This window comes from Oncorhynchus keta, chromosome 31, assembly GCF_023373465.1.
Source record: "Oncorhynchus keta strain PuntledgeMale-10-30-2019 chromosome 31, Oket_V2, whole genome shotgun sequence".
Lineage (NCBI taxonomy): Eukaryota > Metazoa > Chordata > Actinopteri > Salmoniformes > Salmonidae > Oncorhynchus > Oncorhynchus keta.
The window spans coordinates 23,198,787-23,218,219 of record NC_068451.1 but is presented as its reverse complement, the minus strand read 5'-3'; the positions used below and the strand labels follow the sequence as shown (position 1 = coordinate 23,218,219).

The following is a 19,433-nucleotide window of genomic DNA, read 5'->3' as shown; positions in this document are numbered from 1 at the left end:
ATCAGCATGCAGTCCCAGGAGATTGGTCTTCACTGAGTATCTCTGACCACTATTTTATGTCCCAAACTCTGTTTGTGACACTTTACCCAGAGGTGATGATAACGCAGTGCTCTCCTGTGCATTCTGGGTCCAGGGGTTCATTGGGACAGGTCCAGGGTGAGTTGTCAGGACAGAACTGGGCTGGGTCAGGTAGACAGGTGCTGAGTGGTGCACTGCGGTCTGAGGGTTTATGATTTGGAGCACTGCTGACAGCGAGGCACAGGCTCCTGGACTTTGTGTTCCTTACTGCCCTGCTCACTATATATACAGGCCAGGACATGGCTGAAACTAGTCACTGCAGACTGGACTCAGAGATACACCAACACACTCATACACAAAGACGGTAAGCTGGATTCTACAAATCCATGGTATTATTTGATAGCATTCCATTGTTCTTTTTTCTGGTGGATTACAATGTTTTAAGTGATTGTTGCTTTATTTCACAGAATCTGATTGAGAGTCATGAAGGTCCTTGTGGTGCTCGCTCTGGCTGTATTCACTGGTGAGTGGGATACAAGAATATTTCAGATTATAAGTGAAATTTATAGAGCTGAAGTATAGCAACATAATACATTCCATCAATCTATCAAATTAATTTTGAGTCAATAGTCAATAATAACAACCATAGCAGAGGGAGTATAATTTTCAAGTTACCTTAATGCCCCCAACAGGCTGCCATGCCTAACCAGTTGTTTCACAACAACTAACTCTTCTGCTACGCCCCAACAGGCTGCCACGCTAACCTGTTCTACGCCGATGAGCCCAAGCCACAGCTGGAGCAGCTGACAGATGCCTTCTGGGACTACGTTGCCAAGGCAACGCAAACGGCAGATGACACCGTCCAGATGATCAGGAAGTCTCAGCTGGGACAGGATGTCAAGTAAGTTATGTGACCTGTGATCTAGTTGTTATAATGTGTGGAATGTCTATAGTCGAATCGCTCAGATTACTAGAATGGGGACCTGAACTGACCCCCTCTCCTCTCATCTCCTGCAGTGACCGCATCACAGAGAGTGCTGATGTGGCCAGCCAATACGCCATCTCCCTGCAGGAGCAGCTTCCTCCTGCAGCCAAGGACCTGATGACCAAGATTACCCAGGAGGCTGAGGTGCTGAGAGAGCGTCTGGAGCAGGACTTGGGCAGTGTCAAGGGGAAACTGGAGCCCTACGCAGAGGAGATCAAGACACAAGTCCAGCAGAGAGTGGAGCAGCTGAAACAGGATCTGGCCCCCTATGCAGAGTCCCTGGACTCTGAGGCCCTGAGGGCCACCCTGCTTCAGAAGAGTGAGGAGCTGAAGGGGAGTCTGGAGCAGAGTGTGAAGGAGATGCAGTCCCAGCTGGGTCCCTACACAGATGAGCTGAAGCAGAAAGTGGACCTGCGCCTGCAGGACTTCCAGAAGAGTGTGGCCCCCCTGGCCGAGAACCTCCAGAGCCAGCTGAGCACCAGAGCTCAGATGGTGCAGCAGAGCCTAGCCCCCTATGCTGAGGACCTGAAGGACAAGCTGGACCCCTACGCCCAGGACCTGAAGGCCCAGCTTACAGCCCTCTACCAGGCCTTCACCAACACCAACTAAATCACAAACACTTTCCCCCAACTGACTACTCTTGCCCTTTTTAAGACTGTATTCTCCCTTCAAAGTCTTAGGACATGCCACCGTTGTCAATAGAATGAGGGAGAGTTTACAAAGATGAACTTGGTAATGCAGAACAGGTCCATTCTATATTTTGTATGAACTGAATTGGCTCTGATGAGTCAATGACATCTTTGTATTTAGTTTGTTTGTTATCTGAAGGTCAGTGACTGTGCCATATTGGTGTTGTATTCTTAATTTATAGAAATAAAAAGCGAAACTAAACATAACTTAAATGTATTGTGTCTGATGTATCGTGTCTATGATGCTAATTGAAATCATTTAAGCTGCTTCCCCAAATTATAATGTGGTGACAAGTGTATGAGGTGGAAAGTCATATTGGGACATACAACTAGTACACATTGTCCAATAAGACTGGTTGCATGTAGGACTACTGTATGTCACTGATCCAGTCATCTCTCCTTAAAATATGCATATGCCCCTGCTAGTTAAAAAGAGGTACAAGTATAGCTGTGTATCACAGCATAAACAAATCTTGAAGATGTTTAAAGATTACATTTACCTTTTAGTCATTTAGCAGACGCTCTTATCCAGAGCGATTTACAATCAGTGCATTCATCTTAAGATAGCTAGGTGGGACAACCACATATCTCTGTCATAGTAAGTACATTTCTTCTCATTAAAGTAGCTAAATATCTTACTCAAAGGGAGAGTAAAAGCTATTAGGATTATAGCCTGCAGTGTTTGTCTTCAAAGTGGGAGCCATAATTACAATCTCTGTGTTGTGATAATTGTGTTGTTTGCTCTATAACCCGTTAGTTCGTGTGCTTTGACACTGTGATATACAATATAGGCCCAAGGCCGAGACAATAAGAAGACACAATGGCAGAATAAATTCAAACACACCTTTGGAGCAACATATGTCCGGTGTAGTCCACAAAGCATATTACCTTAAACAAACAGTTGCATGACCTACAGCAATGAAGTTAATATTTCTGACATTTTCAAACTACTGAACAACTATTGATTTAGAACACCCGGAGAGTTACTGCAGGTCCCAAAGAAAACAGGAGCCTCCACTATTCCAGCACCATTTCAACTTCAACATCATCAAATTACCTATGCTTCATCTAATATAGTTAAAACTAAAAGATTCTCGGAACAATTTAGTGTGTGTGTGTGTGTGTGTGTGTGTGTGTGTGTGTGTGTGTGTGTGTGTGTGTGTGGAAGGTGTGGAAATAGTAGAAAAAACATGTTGACACCCTATATGAAGAGAGACGTCAATGTCATCCTCCTCTCTTTCATGTTGATGAAACGGTCTACACACTATTAGTTGTTGTTGTCCTAGGCTACTGGGCTAAAATGCTTGCTCGCTAGCCTAGCTTCCTTTCATGGGCAACGATTAGCCAGTTAGTTAACATTAGCCTACTACATCTCTTGAGTGGTGCAGCTGTCATCTCTTGAGTGGCGCAGTGGTCTAAGGCACTGCATCTCAATGTGAGATGTCACGACAGTCCCTGGTTCGATTCCAGGCTGTATCACATCCGGCTGTGACTGGGAGTCCAATAGGGCGGTGCACAATTGGCCCAGTGTCATCCAGATTTGGCTGGGGTAAACCGTCATTGTAAATAAGAATTTGTTCTCAACTGACTTGACTAGCTAAATTAAGGTTAAAAAAAAATTGAATTAAAACATCTTGAACATATTGAACTTCCCCCCTCTGAGGCCAGGGGCACAATGTATAAATTAACATTTGGATCCAAATCCCTTTCTCCATCCATGGCTAATTTTGGATAAGGCCAACGGAGGACAACAACACAATGAGATGCAACAATTCAAGTGTTTTGTTTATTTTGATGTGATGTGGTTGGTGTGAATCCAAATCCAAACTGGCTTCAATAAACACCCTTTTTTTGGTGCACCAGGACCTGTTTTTGTTGTTTATGAAGCATTTCACTGTTAGACAACACCTGTTGTTTATGAAGCATTTCACTGTTAGACAACACCGGTTGTTTATGAAGCATTTCACTGTTAGACAACACCGGTTGAATGTGACAAATACAATTTGATTGTGATTTGGTTCACTCTTTGTATTTAAATGTCTCAGCCTGAGCTGAACTCAATACCCACTGCTGCTCTCCACAGTTGAGTTCACTCAGTTTAGCTCAAAATATATAAATGATTGTATATGTTTTATTGGTACATTTTGGGGAGAAGCCTGGCTTCCCTTGGCATCCATGAATAAACACCACTGGCAATAGCTTGCTTTTTCCTTCAACATAGTTTTAGAATGAATGCCATCTAGTGGCAGTTCATTGTCAATTCAGGGAATTATAAAGCCCTGTGCAATGATGGTGATTCACTGACCTCTTCACAGAAATCAGAAAATAACCATATATACAATGACCTGACAAACAGTCATGTACAGCTCTCTACCCCCCTCTCCCTCTGTCTCCCCCCAACACAGTCTCCCTCTGTCTCTCTGAATCACCTGTAAAAACAACACAGTCCTGTAACACTATCTGAAATCCTATCACACCCCACAATCCCAAACCCAATGCAGGTCCAGAGGTGGGTATGGAGCATGTTCAGAGCTGTCTCTGCATGTCTGGTGATGTACCTGTATCACCCATCCTCCCCAGGTGGACTCACCCTCTGGCTCTGCCAGGGCTTTCCCATGCTGCCTCACCCAGAGGTAAACAAAATTCCTTGGCTCTGCCCCAAACTGCCACTGGCACCAGTAACCGTTAACCTTGCTGGGTTAGCCATGAACTTCCTTTGTTCAACATCATTACATTATCAACCTAATATAAATTACCAGTAAAACGCTTTCTACTGGCCAAACTGTTAACCCTCCAAAAACTGTTAGACAAGCATATTATTTGTTTACTGTTACCTGCATTGGGTAGCAGAACGTATGTCCATAAAACAACTCTGTGAGAACAGGGAACATGACAACTCAACATAAACCAAAAGTGGATGATGATTTAGATCTTTGCCTGGTAGTAAGACTGTAAAACAAATCTCTGAGATCTGCCTTACGCCACAGGGGTTCTGTAATGATAGACTAAATAAATGGCCCACATCTAAGCCTATATTGAACTGGCAAAAGGTCAATAGATAAGAACAAGAGACAAGAGACAAGTACGGAAATGGGCCTTACAGTGTTCCTTATGTTCCTTGGAACAGCATTTTTACATAGAGAACAGTGTTTGATTTATGGTCCTTGTGTTTGCTAGTGAACAGACACTGTATTTCTATGTAAAAAGGGCATTGGCGGTGAGGTCAACCTCTTGTTCGGTGCAAGTTGCCACCAGTCAGCTACGTAAGCAAAATCAGTGAGTCAGAAGCAGATGACTGACCACACACACACAGATAATGGAATCAAACCTAGTTTCCAAACTGGGCCCAGCTGAGCGCCCTTTTGCCCAGGCACAGCCAGTTGTGGTGACATCACAGACTCATGTGAAGTTAGAGGTGAGAGGTCTCACTCTGACCAGAGGTGACCAACTAACCACAGACCACAGTCCTCCAGCTCCCGTCACACCACTCCTGACTCCAAGATGAGCTGGCTGGGGTTATGAGAGTTCACTGCTAACCGACAACCTCTCACACACTGCCCTGGTAGACGCATATTACCACATCACCCATCCTTACAATGAGAGGGAACAAAGAAGTATATATTTTTAAGACAAGAGGAAGTGTCTTCTGTTACAGAACTCTGTGGAAGTCTGTCGGTCTGTCTGTCTACAGCTAGTTATACCGTATCATCATTCTTCTTATTCTCTCTTTCACTTCCCTCTCGTTCTCTCTCCCTGTTTCTATGACCCCAATGTTCATGCCTTGAAAACCATTACAAAAGCACTACTCTTCATGACAGCTGTGCTGCTATCCCTGTCCCTCGTGGTCCCAGTTTTAATAGGACATGTCTGTCTGTCCCAGCAGGGAGAGCAGCAGTGGGTATTGAGTTCAGCTCAGGCTGAGACATTTAAATACAGAGTGAACCAAATCACAATCAAATTGTATTTGTCACATTCAACAGGTGTTGTCTAACAGTGAAATGCTTCATAAACAACAGGTGTTGTCTAACAGTGAAATGCTTCATAAACAACAGGTGTTGTCTAACAGTGAAATGCTTCATAAACAACAGGTGTTGTCTAACAGTGAAATGCTTCATAAACAACAGGTGTTGTCTAACAGTGAAATGCTTGATAAACAACAGGTGTTGTCTAACAGTGAAATGCTTCATAAACAACAGGTGTTGTCTAACAGTGAAATGCTTCATAAACAACAGGTGTTGTCTAACAGTGAAATGCTTCATAAACAACAGGTGTTGTCTAACAGTGAAATGCTTCATAAACAACAGGTGTTGTCTAACAGTGAAATGCTTCATAAACAACCGGTGTTGTCTAACAGTGAAATGCTTCATAAACAACAGGTGTTGTCTAACAGTGAAATGTTTCATAAACAACAGGTGTTGTCTAACAGTGAAATGCTTCATAAACAACAGGTGTTGTCTAACAGTGAAATGCTTCATAAACAACAGGTGTTGTCTAACAGTGAAATGCTTCATAAACAACAGGTGTTGTCTAACAGTGAAATGCTTCATAAACAACAGGTGTTGTCTAACAGTGAAATGCTTCATAAACAACAGGTGTTGTCTAACAGTGAAATGCTTCATAAACAGCAGGTGTTGTCTAACAGTGAAATGCTTCATAAACAACAGGTGTTGTCTAACAGTGAAATGCTTCATAAACAACAGGTGTTGTCTAACAGTGAAATGCTTATGGGCCTTTCCCAACAATGCAGAGAGAATTTCTTTTTGAAAACATTATAGATAAAATAATAACACAAGGAATAAATACAGAATGAGTAAGGATGTGCAAGGGTAGCAGGTAATTAAGGTAGATATGTACATATAGGTAGGGATTAAGTTAGTCAACAGGACATATAATAAACAGTAGCAGCAGCGTGTGTGATGTGTCAAAAGAGTTCAATGCAGATAGTCTGGGTAACTATTTGGTTAACTATTTAACTATTTAGCAGAGAGAACAGTCTATGATTTGGGTAGCTGGAGTCTTTGACAATTTCTAGGGTCTTTCTCTGACACCGCCTGGTTTAGAGGTCCTGGATGGCAGGGAGATCGGCCCCAATGAGATACTGGGGCATCCGCACTACCCTCTGTATCTCCTTGGGGTCAGATGCCAAGCAGTTGCCATATCAAGCGGTGATGCAGCCAGTCAAGATGCTCTCAATGGTGCAGCTTGTAGAACGTTTTGAGGATCTGAGGGCCCATGCCAAATCTTTTCAGCCTTGTGAAGGGGGAAAGGCTTTCTTTACAACTGTCTTGGTGTGTGTGGTAATGATAATTCCTTAGTGATGTGGACACCGAGGAACTAGAAGCTCTCAACCCGCTCCACTACGGCTCCGTCGATGTGGATGGGGGCTTGCTCGGCCCTCCATTTCCTGTAGTCCACGCTCAGCTACTTTGTCTTTCTGGCATTGTGGAAGAGGTTGTTGTCCTGGCACCACACTGCCAGGTCACTGACCTCCTCCCTACAGGCTGTCTTATTGTCGTGGGTGATCAGGTCAACCACTGCTGTGTCGTCAGCAAACGTAATGATGGTGTTGGAGTAGTGCATGGCAATGTAGTCATGGGTGAACAGGGAGAACAGGAGGGGACTAAGCCCGCACCCCTGAGGGACCCCCGTGTTGAGGGTCAGCATGGCAGATGTTCTCACCACCTGGGGGCGGCCCGTCAGGAAGTCCATTATCCAAATCAAGTTACAATAGAGATTGTGTCATCTGTGGATCTGTTGGGGCGGTATGAAAATTGGAGTGGGTCCAGGGTGTCTGGGATGATGGTGTTGATGTGAGCCATGACCAGCTTTTCAAAGCATTTCATGGCTTACAGAAGTGAGTGCTACTGGGCAATAGACAGTTAGACAGGTTACCTTGGCATTCTTGGGCACAGGGACTATGGTGGTCTGCTTGAAACATGTAGGTATTAGATGCCAGCTGTTCAGCGCATACTCTGAGTACATGTCCTGATAATTCGTCTGACCCCGCGGCCTTGTAACCTGTTTACAGTTTTTCTCAGTCGCTTTGGTGCATTTCTTAGATCAAAAGTGCAATTCTTGATACTACTTGTACAAATTCCAAATCATCTAGTCACTTGTGCACATCTTTAAAGCAATTTCTTATTCCTTTGAACAAATTGCAATTGATAATGTACAAGTGTCAGCTTTTTTCCACATGATCAATTGCTCATGTTATGTTGATCAAAATATAGTAGATGGTTCTCTGTTGAATAGTCTTACCCCTCAAAACATCTAGGCATTAGTTCCTTGCATAAGCCATTACATGCACAATTATTTAACTATTTGTCATAAACTGTCAAGCATAGTTTTACACATTTCTATTAGACCTTTTGTACAAAAACGTGAATTGATGAATCGTGCAGGTGAAATTGACCCTCACTCATGAAGGAATGTAGTAAAGTGTTAGTTCAACCAACAATCAACCAGTTGTCTAAATTGCTCAAAGGTGCATCTCATGAAGAATCAATTGACAAGCATATATAGACAGACCACAACACAGAGTTGCAATTTTCCAATAATGGATGGACCAGGAAACAAACAGGATCTACAGCCAAGAGGAGGAAGAAGAGGAGCAAGGATGCGTGGTGGAAGGCAAAACAGAGGAAGTGGCAGAAGAGGACATAGGCGCATATCTGATGACATAAGGGCCACTATTGTAGACCATGTTGTCAATCATGGCCTTACAATGGCTGAGGCGGATCGAAGGGTGCAGCCGAATATTGGGAGATCAACCGTGTCCTCAATAGTTCAAATGTTTCGAAGAGAGAACAGTTATGTCCACCAATGTACAGTGCACTGTTACTGTATATAAGCAGTATACTTCCTACAATGCTTCATATTACAGTAGTCCACTTGTATTTCACAGCATACAGAAATATACTCTATACAGATACATACTGCACCTTACATGCACCCACCTGTATGTTTTACAGTAAAATGTGTGTTCGCATAGTTTTTGTCTATGTGAAAGTGTGCAATGCATCACTGCATTTTTCCCCACATAGGACTGCAAGATTACCTCAAACCGGTGGCAGAGGACGCCTTTTCACACCTCAACAGGAGGAGGCTATTTGCACCATGGTCCTAGCAAACAATGCCATGAGACTCAGGGAAATACAAAGGACCATTATAAGACAACGATGTCTTTGAAAATATCCGTACGGTTATAGCATCTCAACCATCTACAGGGTGCTGCATAGAAACCAGATGAGTATGAAACAGCTGTACCGTGTACCATTCCAAAGGAATGAGGACAGAGTTAAGGAGCTACGGTACCAGTATGTACAGGTAAAACATATATCTATGTAACTACTTTACAGCAACATGTTATAGTGATACATAGTACAATAAGCAAAAACTGCACACATTTCCATTGCTGTGGAAGGAACATGCAATATATGTACATTTTATGTCACTCTTCCTTACCAAAACAAATTCAACTGTGTGTTCTGGGATATAGCGTATAATGGAGTTGGAATCAAGTGAACCTTCTCACAACTTTGTATACGTGGATGAGGCTGGCTTTAACCTGACCAAATGCAGAAGGCATATCATCGGTAACAGAGCTACTGTGGATTTGCCAGGCCAAAGGGGAGGAAATATCACCATGTGTGTTGCTATTTCAGAGCATGGTGTCCTAACCCATATCCCCCTTATAGGGCCATACAACACCTAGCATCTACTCAACTTTTTAGAGACTCTCTACAAACTCTCTGTTTGGCCCTGTCCGGGGGTGTCCTCGGATGGGGCCACAGTGTCTCCTGACCCCTCCTGTCTCAGCCTCCAGTATTTATGCTGCAGTAGTTTATGTGTCGGGGGGCTAGGGTCAGTTTGTTATATCTGGAGTACTTTTCCTGTCCTATTCGGTGTCCTGTGTGAATCTAAGTGTGCGTTCTCTAATTCTCTCCTTCTCTCTTTCTTGCTCTCTCTCGGAGGACCTGAGCCCTAGAACCATGCCCCAGGACTACCTGACATGATGACTCCTTGCTGTCCCCAGTCCACCTGGCCGTGCTGCTACTCCAGTTTCAACTGACCTGAGCCCTAGGACCATGCCCCAGGACTACCTGACATGATGACTCCTTGCTGTCCCCAGTCCACCTGGCCGTGCTGCTGGTCCAGTTTCAACTGACCTGAGCCCTAGGACCATGCCCCAGGACTACCTCACATGATGACTCCTTGCTGTCCCCAGTCCACCTGGCCGTGCTGCTGGTCCAGTTTCAACTGACCTGAGCCCTAGAACCATGCCCCAGGACTACCTGACATGATGACTCCTTGCTGTCCCCAGTCCACCTGGCCGTGCTGCTGGTCCAGTTTCAACTGACCTGAGCCCTAGAACCATGCCCCAGGATTACCTGACATGATGACTCCTTGCTGTCCCCAGTCCACCTGGCCGTGCTGCTGCTCCAGTTTCAACTGACCTGAGCCCTAGGACCATGCCCCAGGATTACCTGACATGATGACTCCTTGCTGTCCCCAGTCCACCTGGCCGTGCTGCTGCTCCAGTTTCAACTGACCTGAGCCCTAGGACCATGCCCCAGGACTACCTGACATGATGACTCCTTGCTGTCCCCAGTCCACCTGGCCGTGCTGCTGGTCCAGTTTCAACTGACCTGAGCCCTAGGACCATGCCCCAGGACTACCTGACATGATGACTCCTTGCTGTCCCCAGTCCACCTGGCCGTGCTGCTACTCCAGTTTCAACTGTTCTGCCTTATTATTGTACGACCATGCTGGTCATTTATGAACATTTGAACATCTTGGCCATGTTCTGTTATAATCTCCACCCGGCACAGCCAGAAGAGGACTGGCCACCCCACATAGCCTGGTTCCTCTCTAGGTTTCTTCCTAGGTTTTGGCCTTTCTATGGAGTTTTTGCTAGCCACCGTGCTTCTACACCTGCATTGCTTGCTGTTTGGGGTTTTAGGCTGGGTTTCTGTACAGCACTTTGAGATATCAGCTGATGTACGAAGGGCTATATACATACATTTGATTTGATTTTTAGCATGGAGGTGGAAGGTGTACGATCGTCAGCCACACACACAGATGACCCTGCTGGCTGCAATGGATGCAGCATGTGAGGACATCACAGTAGACACCTACAGAGGATGGATAAGGCATTCCAAAAGATTCTTTCCACGTTGCATGGGAAGGGAAAATATCCGGTGTGATGTGGATGAGAATATGTGGGCCGACAGACAGGAACGTCTGGATGTGTAGAGACAGCACAACAGTGCTGCGGTCAAAGTTGTGCCTTAGGGGTGGTTTCCTGTGTTTCTTTCTAATTTTGTTTTTTTTCCTTTGTACCCCTTGGGTTGTCGAGTCTCTTTCAATCAATAACCCACATACAGTAATATGTAAATAGTACTGTTGAAATTGATATATGCCATAGAAGTGCAGTCTTGTGCATTTTCAATAAGGTAACTGTCATCCAAACTGTAGCCTAAGTTTAGATCAGGTAATACTGTCAAAGTACCAAGTTACATTGACAACATGCCTAAACATTTTGACGACCTTGTTCGTGAACAATGACTCAATGACTTATCATTCTGATGACACTGACATGATCATTGGCATGAATATTTACTAAGGATTTTTTGTGACTGACTAGCTTCAGAAACATATCTATTGTATATTGCAGTTTGTACAAATTGTTCTGAGAAATGCACTTATTATTTTGCACATGTTAGGGATGATGTGAAAAATGCACCAAAGCGACTGAGAAAAACTGTAACCTCTCTAGGGTAGGGGCACTCGGAATTTTGGATGAAAAGCATGCCCAAATTAAACGGCCTAGATTTGGATAGAAAACACTCTAAAGTTTCCAAAACTGTTAAAATAGTGTCTGTGAGTATAACAGAACTGATTTAGCAGGCAAAAACCTGAGAAAAATCTATTCAGGAAGTAGTTTTTTTTGCTGGTTTTGTAGTTTTCTATTCATTACAGTATCCATTGACTTAGGACTCCATTTGCAGTTCCTATGCCTTCCACTAGATGTCAACAGTCATTAGAAACCGTTTCAGGCTTGTATTCTTATAATTTACGGAATAAGCCCCGTCTGAATGAGTGGACCCTAACGTGACGCCAAGTTTTTTCAGGCGCATGTGCATTTCTTGTTTACCTTTTATATTGACGACGTTATTGTCTGGTTGAAATATTATAGATAATTTAGGCTAAAAAACAACCTGAGGATTGAATATAAACATCGTCTGACATGTTTCTAAATATGACACTGTGGTTGGTTTAACAAGAAGTTAATCTTTAAACCTATCTAAAATATGTTTTGTTTTCTGAATTTTTATAATGAGCATTTCTGTAATTGAATTTGGCGCTCTGCAACCTCACTGGATGTTGGCCAGATGGGACACTAGTGTCCCACATACCCTAGAGAGGTTAAAAGATCTTACTCACTTTTCCTACGAGAGCGAGATCACACAGTCGTCCGGAACAGGTGGTGCTCTCATGCATGGTTCAGCGTTGTTTGTCTCGAAGCACCCACAAATGCTGATGCTGCAGACACTCAAATAGTCTAAAGAAGGCTAGTTGTATCGCTTCTTTAATCAGAACAACAGTTTTCAGAAGTGCTAACATAATTGCAAAAGGGTTTTATAATGATCAATTAGCCTTTTAAAATGATAAACTAGGATTAGCTAACTCACTGTGCCATTGGAACACAGGAGTGATGGTTGCTGTTAATGGGCCTCTGTACGCCTATGTATATATTCCATTTAAAAAATGCCGTTTTCAGCTACAATAGTCATTTAGAACATTAACAATGTCTACACTGTATTTCAGATCAATTTGATGTTATTTTAATGGGAAATTGCTTTTCTTTCAAAAACAGGGACATTTCTAAGTGACCCCAAACTTTTGAACAGTAGTGTACATATCCATTCTGACCAATCAGTGAAGAGATAGAAGTTGACTCCTGGAGTTTATCTCATACTATCAGGCTCTGAACACACCAATCAATTCCAGTTTGTTTCTTGGGAGAAGGCTTCTTCTGATTACCACACAGAGAGGAATGTCTAGTATGGGCAGCAGAGGTAGCGTACCTGCTGGACCATTCTCGGTAAAGGTCATCGGTACTGCTGGAATCAGTAGTGGCGCTGATAACAAGGCCTATATATGGCCAGCATTGCACATATATAGACTTTCATTACCTGAGTATAACAATGACTCAACAGAAGATTCATCATTATGAAAGCTCTGTTGTTTTATCACTGAGGCTTTCCAGAACCCATTACAAGACCCAAGATGTTAACTCTCACCATACAACACCATCTTTAACCAAGCCTTAACTATGTTTAGATCTTACTATGCCTGACCAAATTCCTAGGCAGAACATATTCAGAACAAATCTGATGTGATAAACAAGCAACACCATAAGGACATTGTTGTTGATCAGGATGTGACCTTGATGTACTTCAATTGTATTCATCAGTTGTGTAAAGTACTTAAGTAAAAAATACTTTAAAGTACTAGTACTTTAAAGTACTGGTCATGGCCACACTCCCTGCACTCCATTTTACAGCGCCTCTGAAGCAATTAGGGTTAAGTGCCTTGCTCAAGGGCACAGCAAGATGTGTCACCTTGTTGGTTCTGGTATTCGAACGAGCAACTTTTCGGTTACTGCCCAAAGCTCTAACCTTGATGTCCAACAATACATTAGCTGTGACTAGACCTAACAAAAAGGAGAATTAGAGCTACATTTGGGTGTGTGAGTTTAACTCATATGGCTCAGTTGGAGTCAGCACTTTCTCTTTTTTTTGTTTGTCATCGTCTCAGTTCCTTACAGGCTATGAACAATAAAGCTAGCTCTCTCTAAATCCTTATTTTGAGAGTTATATTGAGGTTACATTTTCTACAGTATCTATTTATGTGATGTATGAACTGTCTTTGTTGCCCCTCACGCCACTCTCTCTACCGCCCACTCATAATCCTTCCTACTGCACCCCAGCTCTATCCCCAAGCCCTGACATGTCCCTGGGAACAGCAGTATCTCCTGTCTTGTTTTGCACTGATCCCTCTTACCCTGGGGAGTTCTTGTTTTGAGGAAATAACAGATGTTACCAGTTACAGTGCCTTCAGAAAGTATTCATACCCCTTGATTTGTTCCACATCGACTGAGGTACTTTACAGATCATTTTAAGTGTGGGGAACATAGATGTGTTTAACGTCATTTAAAAGTCACGTTAAACACTATTATTGCACGCTGAGTGAGTCCATGCTACTTATTATGTGACTTGTTAAGCACCTTTTTACTCCTGAACCTATTTAGGCTTGGTATAAAAAAGGGGTTGAATACTTACTGACTCAAGATATTTCCGTTTTTAATTGTTAATGAATTTGTACACATTTTGAAAATCATTATTCAACTTTTACATTATGGGGTATTGCGTGTATGCCAAAAATCTAAATGTAATCAATTTTATATTCAGGCTGTAACACAACAAAATGTGTAAAGTGAAGTGTGAAGTGAAGTGTGAAGGTGCTGTAAATGACTGATCCTAGCTGGATTGTGAATAGTGAACAGTATTATTCATGTGATTCTGATGTTCCATGGGCCATGGGTTCAACATCATTCATGTAGATGACTTGGAGACAGTGCCTTTCAAATGCATTTCATTGGTGACCATCATGCATTTAAATAGCCCAGTGTAAATGAATGAAGACTGATGGTGTGTGGAGAGGTTCCATACAGTGGCAAGGGGTAGTCAGTTGATACTCTAATTCCATGATTAAAAATAAACTGATTCAAATACATTGAAAATCAATGGAGCTGCCTGACAAGGATAGCATATTTACAGATTCTTGGCGCCAGCAGTAGATTATAGTTGGCCAAAGAATTGTTCTCTGAGACATTTAACATTTAATTGTATTTCCAAAACGAATTACATAAAACACACCTGGAAAAGTCAAAGACCAAGAAGGAAATGTATAAAGAAACTGAATGAGCCACAATCACATCTAAGAGTTCTTTAAACTGGTTTCCTTGTTTCAAATAGCCTACAGTTTTTTTAATAGAAGCACAAACTATTTTCCTTGACGTACATCATAAACTATATATTGCACAATCACCATATAGCCAACAACAACGCAAAGAGATGAGAACTTCGAACGCAGAGTGGCACATCGTGTGGAACGAACCATGAGCTGAGCCACACATCCTCACATGCGCGCGCTCTCCCAGCAACAGGCGCGCGGCCACCAGGACAGTATAAAAAGCCACGCGAACTGTCCCTAGAGCACGGAAAGAACTGGATTTCTCAGGTGAGTGAGGAATGGGGACAACTAATTGGCACCATATAGACTACAAACGCGTTTAAGTCATGAGTGAAATATGTTATTTTTAGTAGAAATATAAAGCATAATGTTAAAGTAGACTATATTTGATACCGAGGTAGAGACTACCTATAAATTATTGCATTAGGTTAGGCTACTGTAGCCGACACATTAGACAATGAAAAGCAAGTCATTCATCTTTTTACTGTAGTGTGCAAATTAACCAGACCAAATGTATGGTAAAACTGTTAAGAAGAGATGCATTGTAGTGGAAACTACAATACTGTATTAGTTTATAGCACAATGACTGCATTTAAAGTTGAATCTAAAACGTTTAATTGTAATGAACTAGTTTAGTTTCTATTCTAAAAGAGCTCAGTGAGTACAGTTATGGACATTTAGCGTCTATGAAATTTTATTTTTCCTATTTATTTTATTGGCTCACAGTAGTGTTCTACTTTATAAATAAAAAAATATTCAGCCAATATCCCAATGATTTATCATTGTATCTTTGTATATTGTTGTATTTGTTTTCTATAGCTTTGATAGACAACCACTGTCTGACTTCGTCTATGTCTGTTTTCATAGGTGTATCTGTTTGTCAATCAATCATGAAGGCTGTGGCAATAATCCTTGCTCTGGCAGTCATCTCTGGTAAACCTGGGTTTACACTGTTCCCTTTTGACACTGTTATCAATATATACAGTGCCTTGCAAAAGTATTCATACCCCTTGAATTTCTTCACATTTTACTGTGTTAGAAAGTGGGATTTAAATGGACATAATTGTAATTCATTACAATTAACGAATATATTTTAGTTATAAATGTTTTATTAATCTTTTATAAAATGTTAGAATTTTTCTTCCACTTTGACATTACAGAGTATTTTGAGTAGATTGTTGACAAAAAAAATGAAAATTAAATACATTTTAATCCCACGTTGTAACACATTAAAATGTGAAGAAATCCAGTGCAAGGCACTGGATATACAGTATATATATATTTAGTATTAGTCAACTGTATATACAGTATATATTTAGTATTAGTCAACTGTATATACAGTATATATATTTATTATTAGTCAACTGTATATGCAGTATATATATTTAGTATTAGTCAACTGTATATACAGTATATATATTTAATATTAGTCAACTGTATATACAGTATATATATTTAGTATTAGTCAACTGTATATGCAGTATATATATTTAGTACTAGTCAACTGTATATGCAGTATATATATATTTAGTATTAGTCAACTGTATATACAGTATATATTTAGTATTAGTCAACTGTATATACAGTATATATATTTAGTATTAGTCAACTGTATATGCAGTATATATATTTAGTATTAGTCAACTGTATATGCAGTATTATAGTATTAGTCAACTGTATATGCAGTATATATTTATTTCAACTGTATTAGTCAACTGTATATGCAGTATATATATTTAGTATTAGTCAACTGTATATACAGTATATATATTTAGTATTAGTCAACTGTATATGCAGTATGTATATTTAGTATTAGTCAACTGTATATGCAGTATGTATATTTAGTATTAGTCAACTGTATATATATATTTAGTATTAGTCAACTGTATATACAGTATATATATTTAGTATTAGTCAACTGTATATGCAGTATGTATATTTACTATTAGTCAACTGTATATGCAGTATATATATTTAGTATTAGTCAACTGTATATATATTTAGTATTAGTCAACTGTATATGCAGTATATATATTTAGTATTAGTCAACTGTATGTACATGAATGCATTTACTGACTCCTTGCTGAAATCAGTCTTTAAGATCAACTCTTACAATACTGTAACACTTGTATAATTAGGCTTCATACTGTACCAAGGCTCCACACTCTCATTACCAGACTGGATTTAACCCCCCTGATGGTGTATATTATGGACACCTCACCTCAGAGCTCTCTGTCTCCCCCTGCAGGCTGCCATGCCCGCGCCGTGCGCCAGGCAGAGGCCCTCCCGAACCTCTGGGAGGAGAACGTTGAGCGCTTCTGGACCTATGTGTCTGAGATTAACAGCAGAGCCGACGGATTGGTGGAAAACCTCAAGGCCTCCCAGCTCAGCAGAGAACTTGAGTGAGTGGCACATTGTAACACAATTTCATTCTGAAGTGATATAGGCTCATATGCTTTACTTCATCGCTCTCCATTCTAGCCTTGTGCTGTGTGACTGTCCCTCACCATGCCTCCCTGCTTTCCCCTCTCTCCCCATCCTCCCCCCTGTGTCCCTGACCATGCCTCCCTGCTTTCCCCTCTCTCCCCCATCCTCCCCCCTGTGTCCCTGACCATGCCTCCCCTCTGTACCCTGCGTCCCCCCATGTCCCTGACCATGCCTCCCCTCTTTCTCCTCTCTCCCTCATCCTCTCCCCTGTGTCTCCTGATTTCCCAGACGATGTCTCCCCTCTCTCCCCCATCCTCCCCCCTGTACCCCTGTGTCCCCTTACGTCACTGGCAATGTCTCCCTCTACCCACTTTGTGACCATCTCTAACCATGCCTCCCTCTCCGCAGCACCCTGATCACTGACACCGTGGCTGAGCTGACCGTGTACAGGGAGGACATCCAGACCAAGTTGGGACCCTACTCCCAGGACACAGCCGCCCTGCTGGGCCAGGACCTGCAGCTTCTGACCACCAAGCTCCAGACCGACATGGTTGATGCCAAGGAGCGCAGCACACAGTACCTGGGAGAGCTCAAGACTATGATGGAGCAGAATGCTGATGATGTCCACAACCGCGCCAACACCTACACCCGCAAACTGAAGAAACGCCTTAACAAGGACACAGAGGAGATCCGCAAGTGAGTATAGATGGCCACAGCCAATGTACTGTAACAGCTTGCTTTCCAACATAGAATTTCAAAATTCAGTTTTCAATATGTCTTCCAAGTGATGCAAACCCCCTCTGCCTCTCCCTCCCCCAGGACCGTGGCCACCTACCTAGGTGAGATCCAGTCCCGTACTTCCCAGAACATGGATCTCGTGAAGGAGCGTGTGGAGCCCTTCGTGAGTCAGGCCCACGACACCGCCGGCCAGAGGCTGAGCAGCTTCACTGACCTTCTGAAGAACCAGGCCCAGGACCTGAGCCAGCAGGTCTCCACCCAGGCTGAAGACATGCGCGAGCAGCTGGAGGCCACCGCCGAGGACCTGCGCACCACCCTGGAGGGCAAGATCGATGAGCTCAGCAGCCTGATCGCCCCCTACGCCGCCAAGATCCGTGAGCAGCTCCAGACCGCCATAGACAAGGTCAAGGAGACCGCTGTCTAAATGGACTCAGGGGAGGGAGGGGTTTGGAAGCACTGTGCCACCATTCACCTAGCTACCACAGAGAGGAGGAGGGAGTTAAGTGATACTGATGCTGTTTTCACTGTGTTGGCACTGTGTTTTGGTTGAGGGGGGTTGATAGATAGAGAGGGGTGAGGATGGCAGAGCTTTGAAGGGATCTTGAGCAGACAAACACAGTCCTTTATGTCTGTTCAGGCCTCAGAGAGGCATTTACTGTTTAAATCACTTCAATCACTCTCTCACTGTATTATCTCCTCATCTCAGAACACAAGAGCCACACTCAATACTGCCTTTCTTAAACACACAAGAGGCCATTGTTTTTAACCTGCTTTGCTTGTCTTCCTCATTATACGTCCTCTAGATGTCTCCTCCAAATTGTTCTACTAATTTGCATCAGGTTTCTAAGGCTGCTGTATGGGATACAAGTGGGGTTGAAACAGTATCTAACAATCGTGAGCCAAATTGTCTCCGGCCCATTCCAGCGCTGTCCTTCATTTCAATAACTGCACTGAATTAAGACTGGGCTTTTCTCCAGCACTAGCATCAGTCTGTCCAGAACCAAAGGAGCAGAACCACTCCATTCCTTGCTTGTCTGTGATTCTGTATCTACACCTGCTTTGTAGGCTCTGTATTTGTTGTGAGTCATATAGGAGTGTATTTACTATGACTGTGATATGACGTGAATATGACAATGAAACTAAAAGGTATACTTCACATGGTCCATATACTACCTGTCTGTATTAATTCAGTTTGGCCAGAGTGTCTCTGCCACTTCACAATGTAACACGTCCTGCTGCTCACCATAGCACACTGTTCGTCTGGCTGTCGGGCTGCAATGTGCTACCCAGCGCTACGGAAATAAAATATGGAAAGAGTTGCTCAATTGTTAGTGTGTTCTTTTCTTGTCAAACCTTTATCAACTTTTTTCAACTTTGACATTTCTTTATTGTTAGTTACAATGACAACTGTGGTAGTTACAGTAATATAGATGGATCTTCATCTTACAATCTATGGTTGATGAACACACAAAATCAAGACATTCTTATGCTTATAAATTCCCTCTATCATGCATCATGTTCTGATAACAATGATA

At 42.5% G+C, this 19,433-nt stretch overlaps 2 protein-coding genes across 2 annotated transcripts; both read left to right on the top strand.

The window, feature by feature from the left end:
• Window positions 1-278: 278 nt before the first annotated feature.
• Window positions 279-1,899, top strand: LOC118364153 (apolipoprotein A-IV). Its single transcript, XM_035745382.2, has 4 exons — window positions 279-382; window positions 486-541; window positions 769-919; window positions 1,036-1,899. The coding sequence occupies exons 2-4, from the start codon at window positions 502-504 to the stop codon at window positions 1,610-1,612; spliced, it is 768 nt and encodes a 255-aa protein (XP_035601275.1). The 5' UTR covers window positions 279-382; window positions 486-501; the 3' UTR covers window positions 1,613-1,899.
• Window positions 1,900-14,900: 13,001 nt separating this feature from the next.
• LOC118364624 (apolipoprotein Eb-like) lies at window positions 14,901-19,217 on the top strand. The gene is made up of 5 exons (XM_035746325.2): window positions 14,901-15,000; window positions 15,601-15,666; window positions 16,982-17,135; window positions 17,569-17,856; window positions 17,980-19,217. The coding sequence occupies exons 2-5, from the start codon at window positions 15,624-15,626 to the stop codon at window positions 18,320-18,322; spliced, it is 828 nt and encodes a 275-aa protein (XP_035602218.1). The 5' UTR covers window positions 14,901-15,000; window positions 15,601-15,623; the 3' UTR covers window positions 18,323-19,217.
• Window positions 19,218-19,433: the final 216 nt, after the last annotated feature.